Source organism: Pteropus alecto, unplaced genomic scaffold, assembly GCF_000325575.1.
Source record: "Pteropus alecto unplaced genomic scaffold, ASM32557v1 scaffold40, whole genome shotgun sequence".
NCBI lineage: Eukaryota > Metazoa > Chordata > Mammalia > Chiroptera > Pteropodidae > Pteropus > Pteropus alecto.
Genome location: NW_006431919.1, coordinates 20,930,159 through 20,940,188, shown reverse-complemented (window position 1 = coordinate 20,940,188; position 10,030 = coordinate 20,930,159). Strand labels below are relative to the sequence as shown.

The window sequence follows — 10,030 nt, the reverse complement described above, 5'->3', positions numbered from 1 at the left end:
CGGTGTGCACGCGAGGGGTCGAGGGGTCACGGGCACCACGTCTCCCCGTCGAGGCCACAGTGCTCGTCCCCGTGGCGCGTATGGGGACAGCGCCGTCCGTGAGCACCCACATCGGGGTCGCGCATTCCCCTGGGGAAGGCGTGGCTTCCGGCGTGATGAGGGGAGTGGGGGAGGGGCGGCCCGTTCACTCTACAGCCAGCACCCTAGAAATCGCCCAAACGCCACTTCCCAGGGTGGTGGTTGAAGAAATAGAGAGGACGGCTACTCTGAGACAGAAGGACAGACAGAAGGACAGACAACTTGATGGAAGCACAGAGCTGACCCCGAGTCCTGGCCCCACAGGAAGTGCCGGTCCACCCGGGGAGTGGGGGAGGGGCGGCCCGTTCACTCTACAGCCAGCACCCTAGAAATCGCCCAAACGCAGCTTCCCAGGGTGGTGGTTGAAGAAATAGAGAGGACGGCTACTCTGAGACAGAAGGACAGACAGAAGGACAGACAACTTGATGGAAGCACAGAGCTGACCCCGAGTCCTGGCCCCACAGGAATTGCGGGTCTACCCGGGACTAGCCGCCTAAGGGGCGGGGACAAGGACAGAATACTTACAGGTGCGCCTGGTTCTCCGCTAGGTCTTTGGTTTTCTCCTACAATTACAAAGGAAAAAAAAACATACATGAGAAAAACAAGATCATGGGATACATTCAGTGACGCCACCACCAAATGGCGCAACGCCATCCCTATAAAAACGCAGCAGGGCTGTCCCAGACCAGCTGTGCCCTGCCGACGAGTTCCTCTGAGTTACACTGGGAAGAACACACGTCCCTGTGACGGGACATCTCCCCACCGCGCTGCCGAATGGGACCTACGTGTTTCCCACAACAGAAGCATTTCAGGGCCATCTGCTGACGTAGCAACTGCCATGGAGAAAAAGACAGGCTGGGTGTTCTGTGAACACCAGAATGAAGACGCCACCGACACCCTGGTTGTGAGGCTTCGCATCTGCCACACGGTCAAGCGTCGGCAGTGATGGCAAGCAGATGGGTACGTGCCGAGCATCCACACGCGCATTTAAACAGGCCGCGGGGACATGGGCCCGGACCACGTCGCCAGGGAGGGTGCTGGCATGCAGCGGGTGGAGGCCGGGGTGCTGCTCAGCGGCCTGCAGCACACAGGGTGGCCCCACGGCCAGGGTTCCACCCGCGTGTGCTTGGAGCCACTGTCTGGGGACCCAGTCGGGGAGGGGAGCTTCTCTGTGAACAAAAGCCGACCGGCCCTGCGCCCCCACCACTGAGTTGACAAGGGCTCTGCAGTGGGGTGGCTGTCGGCAGGGGCTCAACCTGCTCCCCTCAGGAAGCATGGGATGCCCAGGCTGAATGGGGGCTCGGGGCTCCAAGTGGCTTGTTCCCAGGCACGTGGCTGAGCCTCGGGGAGGACGCAGACCACAGCTTATGAGCCAAGGCCGCATGCCCCAGGCTGGGCAGGTTGGACAGGCAGAGAAGGCTGACCCGGCCACAGGAGGCCTCGGCCCTCCACCCCGCAGCCAGCACCTCCCCCAGCCCCGGCACGGGCCAGCTCCGCCCTGGGACTGACCCGCACTCTCTCGCGGATCATCTTGGCAATCTTGAGCAGGAGCTGCCCGAAGGAGCCTGGCTGGAGGCGGGTGGCCGAGTGCTGGATGCAGAGGCAGAGGAGGAAGGCGGGGGTCAGCGTGTGGTCGTCGCCGGCCGGTTCGACCAGCGTCAGGATGCGCTGCAGCAGCGCGTCCTCCATGTCGGGCTCAAACTCCAGGTGCGGCGGCCCGGGCAGGGGCAGGCCGGCCGGCGGGGGGGCCGAGGTGCCGGGGGCCTGCAGCAGGGCCCCGCACATCCTGCAGCTCTGTGGTGCCGCCCGGAGGCGGGCCAGGGCCTGGGTGGGCAGTGGCCGGGCCTGCGCGGGGTCCTTGAACAGCAGCAGGTAGTAGAGGCCCAGGGACAGCAGGTCGCCATGGCACAGCACCACGGTCCGGCCCCCCACCTCCGAGAAGTTGACCGCCACGGGCGCCCCAGGGATGGGCTCCAGGACCAGCCGGCCCGCTGCTTGCTCTCGGCCCGCGGGCTGGTGCCGGCGGAGGGTGCAGTGCAGGGGCAGGATGTCGGGGGCCGAGAGGCTGATGCTGGGCTTGCTGGAGGGCGTCCTCTGGCCCACTGTGTGCCGCTCCCGGTTGAGCACGTACACCAGGCTGTCCTGAAACGCAGACACCGGACCTCAGGGACAGGACACAGCCGGGCACAAGGCAGTGTCCCTGTCCATGGTACCTAGCGAGTGGCAGGGCCGCTGTCTGCAGCTCTCACTGTCCCGGGCCACCCCCTTCCTAACTGGCCGCTTGCCCCCAGCCTGCTCCACACTGAGCGTCCACTCTGTCCTGGGGGGAGCTTTCCCAGAGCAGCCTCGGTGGCCCCCAGAGAACAAGGACTCCAGCTTTGAGGGACGAGGGCCCAGACGAGGGCCGACCCAGATGCGGACAGGCTGAGCTCCCCAGGTGACCCCAACAAGCGTGGGAGGCGCCCCCTTTGCAGCTCCAGTTCGGCCAGGGAAGGTGCCTCCTCGCACCCAGGCACCATCAGCCCAGCGTCACAAAGTGTGCGTGGAAGGCGGAGTGGGCGGGGCTCGGTGAGGGCAGGAGGGGACATGAGAGCAGAGGGAGAGGGACGTCTCTGGGGCAGCCATGGTGTGCCGTCGCTAAGGGCCAGACCCTTCCAGCCAAGACACTTCCAACCGGAGTGGTGACAAGGGCTGGCTCTGGGGGCCGGGGACAGGCGGCTTCTCTGGGCCCCTCGAAACAGCCCTGCAGCACGTCGAGGCTGCTCAGCCCACGCACCGGGCTGCTGAGCCTCTCGCCAGGCACTAGCCACATCTGGAGGAGACCGCAGGCCTGTGTCCTGGCCACCTGCCCGTGCCCTCCCCAAAGCCAGGGTAGCAGGTGGCCTGAGACAGCCTGGAAGGCGGCAGACATTCCTGTGACGGCACCTGGCATCACGCTGGGGTCAGTAAGGGAGGAGCTGGGCATCCCCTCGCAGGGCCCCCTCCCTAGCCTGGACAGAGAATGCTCTGGAAGCAGAGGACAGGTGACGGGGGAGCCCCCGCCCTTCCCCAGCGTTTAGAACAGGCCTGGCCTGGCCCCTGCCTGCCCCGTTTCCACAGCCCCATCATCGGCGGAGCGACTGCGGCCACATGGGCCCAGGGCTCACGTGCTGCTGGCTGTAGCCCTGCAGGAGGAGCAGGTGCGGTGACTCGTAGAGGGAGTAGCGCATGGTGTCCTGGCCGGGCTCCTCGGGGCCCTGGGTGGCGGCGGGGCTCAGGCTGGTCTCGCTGACCGTGCGGCGCAGCCGGGGTGGTGGGGGGCTATGGGAGGCCCCCAAGGCCAGGGCTGGGGTCCCCTTGGCGCGGCTCCGCTGCAGCCTCCGGGCTTGGGCGTTTATCCCTGGAACAGAAGCCGAGCAGGGCAAGCGGTCAGAGCCACCTCCAGGCCCCTCTGGATCCCGAGCTCGGGAACCACCTCTGACCCTGGCCGCTGGGCTGCGGGCCTGTCTGGAGGCCGCGGGACTCTGCCCGCTGACCACGCCCTCCCACCAGAGAGCCGGGCAGCCCAGCCGGCCGGCCGTGTCCTGAGGCGCGTGCAGGAGCTCCACACACACCCAGCCCGCCCTGACCAGCCACCCCACGGCACCCCCTCAGAGCACCAAACCCACTGCAGCACCAGCTCCTGTCGGGCCCCATGGGGGTCCCGTGTGGCACCACACCGCCCCAAGCCCTGCCTATCACCCTGTCCCATCCCGTCCCGCCAGTCCCCCTATGCCTGCATGTGTGTGCTGATCGCTGAGGTGGGAACCACTCATCATCCCCCCCCCCCATTTTATAAGGAGGAAACGGTCAACTTGCCCACGGCACCCAGCCAGCTGAGCCAGCTGGTCGCCTAGGACAGCACGGCTGCTCCATCCCCAGGCTACTCCAACACCACCAGGTCAGAGCACGCGCACATATGCACACACGCGTGCACACACAAACCCATGCACACGCGTGCACACGCATGCACATACGTGTGGACACAAACGCACCCCACGAAGAACAGTCTTGTACATCCAGGAAGCGCCCTTTTTAAATGAACACCGCCAGAGACCAGAGAGGCAGCACGGAGCCCACGCACGCCAGCCCCCGAAACCTGTTCCTGCCGACCCCAGCGCCTTCTTCCTGAGCCCCCCCATCCGGCCTCATCTGCAGCGTCCCTTCCTACAGCCACTCCAGACAAAGCCAGACAAAGCCAGAGGAAGTGCAGCGGGCGAGCTGGGGCCAAAGGCGCTGCCTTACCGAGAGAGCGCGGCCAGCGAGCAGCAGCCGACTCAGAAGGAAGCCCGCTCCTCTGCAGCCCACAGGGGGCCGGCTGCAGGAGGAGGCTGCCGCACCGCGGAGCGGTGTGCGTGCCACTGCTCCCTGCCCACTGCAGAGCCCGGCCAGCCACGGGAGGAGGGGGGCACCAGGTCATTATAATGTGTGTCCAAGGTCACCAACCACTGAATTTGGCCAGCCGCCTAATGTGGCCTCCCTCCACTGGCCTACAAGATCAGCCACACCCGCCAGCTCCTTGCACAACATCCCTCTCCTCTGGCACTTCGCTCATCTCCCTGGTCCTAACTCTGGCTGCACTCTAGGCTTCAGCATCTGGGATCTGGTCTCCCTTGTGACCATCATCGTGGCAAAAAAATTTCTCCTAAAAATGCCCTCGAGTGTAACTATTCTAAGTTACTCCTTCACAGGCAATGACAATGACTATCTGTAATGCATTCAGTCATTCTCATGTAATTTGAGAAACACCAAGCTATGTTCAGTGGTACTTGACTGCCTGGCTGGACCCTTCCTCTGTGAGTGGGGCAGGGGGAGCAGGGGGCAGGTGGCAAGCTGGGGGACAGGGCATAGGGGGCAGGAGGGCGGGGGGTCAGGCCCTCTCCCATCTCCAGCCTCTTAAGAATGGCAGACCCCGGGGCTTGTGGCATCAGTGCACAAACTTGGGGCCCCACCTGAAAGAAGAAAGTTTTAAAAGCCAGTCCTAAGTGGCGTTCCAGCACCCAAGTGTTTCCTCCATCTGGGAAGCGCTACAGGAGGGGCTGCGCCTCGGATCCACCTTCCGGAGATCCTGAGGCTCCTGGGCCACTGCAGAACCTGGGATGGTCCCCTTTCCTCTCAGATTCCCAGGGGCCCAGAGGCCAGACAAGGCTGGAGAGACTAAAGCCGGCCGGTGTCCCCTGGAGCTGCAGCCCCACGTGGGAGCCCACAGCACTGGACCCCACTCCTCCAGCCGGAATCCCGCACCCCCACGGAGGACCCCTCCAGGGGCCCAGGGCCCAGTCCTCTAGGTCAAGGGTCCCCAGCCCCTGGACCGTGGACAGGTATCGTCCCATGGCCTGTTAGGAATGGGGCCGCACAGCAGGAGGTGAGCGGCTGGTGAGTGAGCGAAGCTTCATCTGTATCTGCAGCCGCTCCCAGCGCCAGCATCGCCACCTCAGCTCCACCTCAGGTCCTCAGGCATTTGATGCTCATAGAAGCCCCGGTCCCTGGTGCTGGTGCCACAGAGGCTGGGGACCGCTGCTCTGAGCTGCTGTCTGAAGCAGTGCTTCTCCCCGCTGCCGTGCGCAGAGCCACCTTGGTCTGGCTCCCCGGTCTCCTTAATGGGTCCGTGCAGTGTTGAAGGGCCAGGCCTGGGGGGCTGTGGCTCAGGGCTGCCCGGGGGAAGGCGGCAGCAGCTCACGTCCACAGCCGCTGGACCTCCAGCGCCAGCACCGCCAGCGTGCACAGCCATCTGCGCCGTGAGCCAACACGAGCCCACGCACACCGTAGGCTGCACGGCCAGGCGGACCCTCACACATGCACGCACACCTGCGTAAGGCGGCCTGCGAGAGGCCACATGACCCTCCATGGGGGCCATTCACTCACGGGATGAAGCCCTGCAGAGGGAAAAGCCGGGTGTGTCCCCAGCGGTGGGTGCACAGGCCAGCTGGGCAGGCGCAGAAGTGGCACAGAAGACACCACTGTGCAGGGCTCATGGTCTGTTGTCTGTGCACGTCAGGCTGGTTTGTAAGGGGGCAGACAGGTGCGCAGCGGATCCGAGGGGTGGCTCTCCGTCCCACAGGCGGCAGGGCGTGCCTCTCGGTGTATACAGTGCACTGTGGCCGGCTGAGTCCGTGTGACGTCATATCCCGCACATAACAGGGTGTGTTTTATATGTAACTTTATTTATATAATGTTTCACTTATTTTGTTTTTTAAAAACTCTAAATATGATCAAAGTTTATGTCAACCCAGCTGTCAGTTACATCATTCTTTATACTTTTATTTTAAAAACCTTTTCTTAAAGTAAAAAGCATGAACATTTTGAAGGCCTCTCCCCTGCGTATGAACACGTGGTGTCCTGGCAGCAGGTGGGAGGCCTGAGTGTGGGCCCCGCCTGCTAGCGCGGGAGAGGAAGCCCAGCACCGCGTCCCCAGCGAGTCACCTGAGGGCCTGTGTCTTCCAGGGTGCTCGTGACGACAGCCTCAGTCCCCCACAGTCCCCCTGCTGGCCTCTGATGTGATTTCAGTAGGAGAGGGACAGGAGTGAAGAGCTGTAAACCAAGGAGCCCACCCCGGACGACTTCGCGAGTTCTCGGCCTCTCCAGATGACGAAAGACGCCAAGTCAGACGCGGCTGCCGAAAGTGACACAGATGGAAAAGGCTGAGTGTCCTGTTCAACCCCTTCCTGAAACCCCAGGAAGGTTGAAAGGCCATGTGCCCGGCCACAAAAGACCCTGTCCAGAGACGAAGCGTGTCCTTGTAGGTTTTCCTAAACAATCCAGAGAGGCCCAGCAGAAGCTGGAAAGCAGCGCCCCGCAGAGGCCCAGCGGAAGCCAGGGCACAGCGGGGCTGTCTCGGACACCTCTGTGGAGGTGGCCCTGTCCCACGGAGGCATGCCCCTGAATCCACGTACGGTCACAAGGTTCTGGAGAAAATCGGATCAGCAGAAACGGTGCCAGCTGAGACAGGAAGGTCTGACCGAGTACAAGATGACAGGCCCTCTCAACAGGAAGCAGCTGAGAGAGCTTCACCTGCAGACACCTGGGGCCTACAGCCGAGGAAGGAGGCTGAGGCCGCCGGTGCCGCCGGGAGGGTGCTCCCAGGGCCTGGAACTTGACCCAGGAGCTCCGGCTGGGTGCGCCAGCTGCAGTTCGAAGCAGCCTTGTGCCAGTGACTCGTCGCTGTCCATTTCCCCTTCCGCCCAGAAGGCCTGTGACCGCTGTCTGTGCCTGCCCGCCGCTGCGTGCTGGGGGCTGGGCAGAAGCCTTGTCCCCGGGGCCACGGGTCTGCAGGTGGACAGGACCGCGCCCCTGCACCTAACGGATTACACCCAGGGGCCCTCCACACCTACCTCAGATCATTTAGCCGACGTGATTTTGGACTCAAACTGATGCTGGAATGTGGTGCGGCTCTGGGAACCTGGAGGTGGGTGAGCGCATTTTGCGTGTGGGTGCAGAGGTGCTCCCTGGGCCGAGGCGACGGTGGTAGCCGGAACACTAAGACGACCCCTGTCACCTCCCGGGGTGTGGCGGGCCCTGTGAGTGTGTGAGCCACCACTGTGATCACGTGCTATAATGCGGACAGAGGATTTTGCAGGTGGGATTAATTTCACTCATCAGTTCACTTCGGGTTCATGGTTTCCCGGTGGGCTCACCTGAACACGGAGCCTTTAAAAGCAGAGATTCACAGCACAAGGAGAGGGTGATGCCACACTGCCGCCTGAAGGTGCAGGGACAGCCACGGGGACAGGAACCTGAGTCCTGTGACCACGGGACTGAGTTCCACCCACAGTAAGAGGGAGCTTGGAGCTGGATCCTTCCCGGTGCCCCCTGACGACCTCGGCCTGGCTGACATCTTGGTTTCAGCCTCATGAGACCCTGAGACCCCGGCCGCACCACGCCGGACTTCTGACCCTCGGATCCATGAGCTCAGAGGTGAGTGTGGTTTCAAGGTGCTGCTTCTGTGCTAACTCGTCATGTCACTGGAGACGTGACACAGGCGCGTGTTCGCTGGTCATCACCGTCTCAGGAGGACCTGGCACGGGTGAGCGGCGACCGGGAGCCGCAGAATCAGAGTCCGTAGATCAGAGTCCGTAGATCAGAGTCCGTAGATCAGAGTCCGTGTCGTAAGAGCTCGTGTGTGTGAGTTAAGCATCAGCGTTTGTTTGCGTGGAGAGGTGTCCGTCCCTGAATCCAGCGGTGGAGTCAGGACCAGTCAGTTGACTCTGGACACGGTAAACGCCCCCATGAAAACGACGGCACAGACGACAGAGAGGGAACTGCCCGGCCGAAGTTGAGACACGGTAAGACCCCGGAGGCAGCGGTACTTCGAGCACTTTTGCCCTGAAAATGTTTGCCAGTCGCAGGGGAAAATAGCGGCGTTGACAGAAATCAGAGGCCTGGGCTCGCCCACCCTGCAGAGGCTAAAGGAGACACAAACGCAGGGACGACAGTGACCCAGACACAAGCCGCCCCGCCCCGGGGGCAGCGGGAACAGTGGCCTCCGCACCAACCCCGATGGGGGCGGGGAGAAGGAACCAAGCTAGGGCTACAATTACTCAGCCTGGGGGTCCCAGAGACCTCAAGTAGCAGTGTCACTAAAGGCCTCGACCTTTGCAAAGGCAGCTGGCAGGACGCACACACAGTTCAAGTTGACTGAGCACCCGCAAGGCACACAGCTCCGAGCCAGAGCCGGCAGGCGCGGACCGGCCCGGTCCACGACGCTGGGATGGCCAGAAATAACAGCGGTGCTGATCTGGGGTCATAATTCCCACGTATGTATTTACGTTTTTTCATTTTGCAACTTTTTCATACTTTAATGAAATGGTACCACGCGGTATGAATCTTTATCCATCTTGCTTCGTTTCACTCGGCATCGCGTTAGTGGAATACGCGCATTTGCTGAGTTTCTCCAGCACATTCCTTTTCATTGCTGTATAGTATTCCATTGCGATTTATTAAAATTATCCGTTTTTCCTGAGGGTCGATGAGGGAGTCAGTCTCTAAGAAGGCCCCTAACAGCCACACCTCCTGCTAGTCAAGCCCTTCCGGAGTCTCCTGCCATACCGAATGGAGCCTGTTTAACCGTGGAAAGGGCAGTGTGTGACTCCCATGGCTAGCTCACCAAAGACACTGTGGCTCGTGCCCTGCTCTCTCGGGGTCACGTGCTCTGGGGTAAGTCAGCCACCACACTGCGAGGACACTTGATCAGCCCTGAGGAGAGGAGCTGAGGCCTCCTGCCAACAGTCAGCATCACCTTGCCAGCCGACATTCCAGGGGTTCAGTCATGCTGGCACCCCAGAGCTCCGTCCAACCTGGCCATGCTGTGTTTCGTATACATTCCCGGTTTGGTTTTCATATGTACATTCGTGAGTGAGTCTGGCTGATGATTTTTATTGTATTTCCCATCTCTGGTTTTGGTATGAAGGTTATATTTGCTTTATAAAAGGCTTCTTTTGTTCTCTTGTCTGGAATAGTCCGATGTATCATACTGGAATAATCTTAATCTTAAATATTAGAAAGAATTGGCCTGTACAACCTCCTGGGTCGTACGTTTTTGTGGTTTTGCTTTGGTTTTGGTGGGTACAGTTTCAGACTACACGTGCAATTTCTTTCAAGGTTCTAAGTCTACTCAGGTTTTCCATTCTTGAGCGAGTTTTGGTAGGTTCTCCTTTTCTAGGAAATCGTCCATTTCATTTAAGTTTTCAAATGTGCTGGCACCAAGCTATCTATAAGATCCTTTAAAAAATCTCAACTGTCTTTGCAGCTTTATACGCTTTTAAACTCCTAAGACTGACTACGTATGTACCGCCTTTCTATTCTCTCGTCAATCTTTCCAGTTTTGACTATTTCATTAATCTCTTCAAAAAGCCTGCCCTTCACTACTGATCATCTCGGCTGCATGTTTCTTTTCTAGTTTACTTTCTGCTCTGCATTACTTCCTTTCTTCTCTCAT

The 10,030-nt window shown here is 60.8% G+C and overlaps 1 protein-coding gene across 2 annotated transcripts in view; it reads right to left on the bottom strand.

Moving 5' to 3' along the window:
• Positions 1–10,030, bottom strand: part of RADIL (Rap associating with DIL domain) — a 45,137-nt gene that overhangs the window by 18,767 nt on the left and 16,340 nt on the right. For both annotated transcript variants that reach the window (XM_025043139.1, XM_015585312.2), the window contains exons 3-5: positions 3,225–3,457; positions 1,588–2,220; positions 604–641 (exon numbers count right to left, since the gene is read on the bottom strand). In XM_025043139.1, the coding sequence (XP_024898907.1) occupies positions 604–641; positions 1,588–2,220; positions 3,225–3,457 (904 nt within the window). The remainder of the gene's footprint in view (positions 1–603; positions 642–1,587; positions 2,221–3,224; positions 3,458–10,030) is intronic.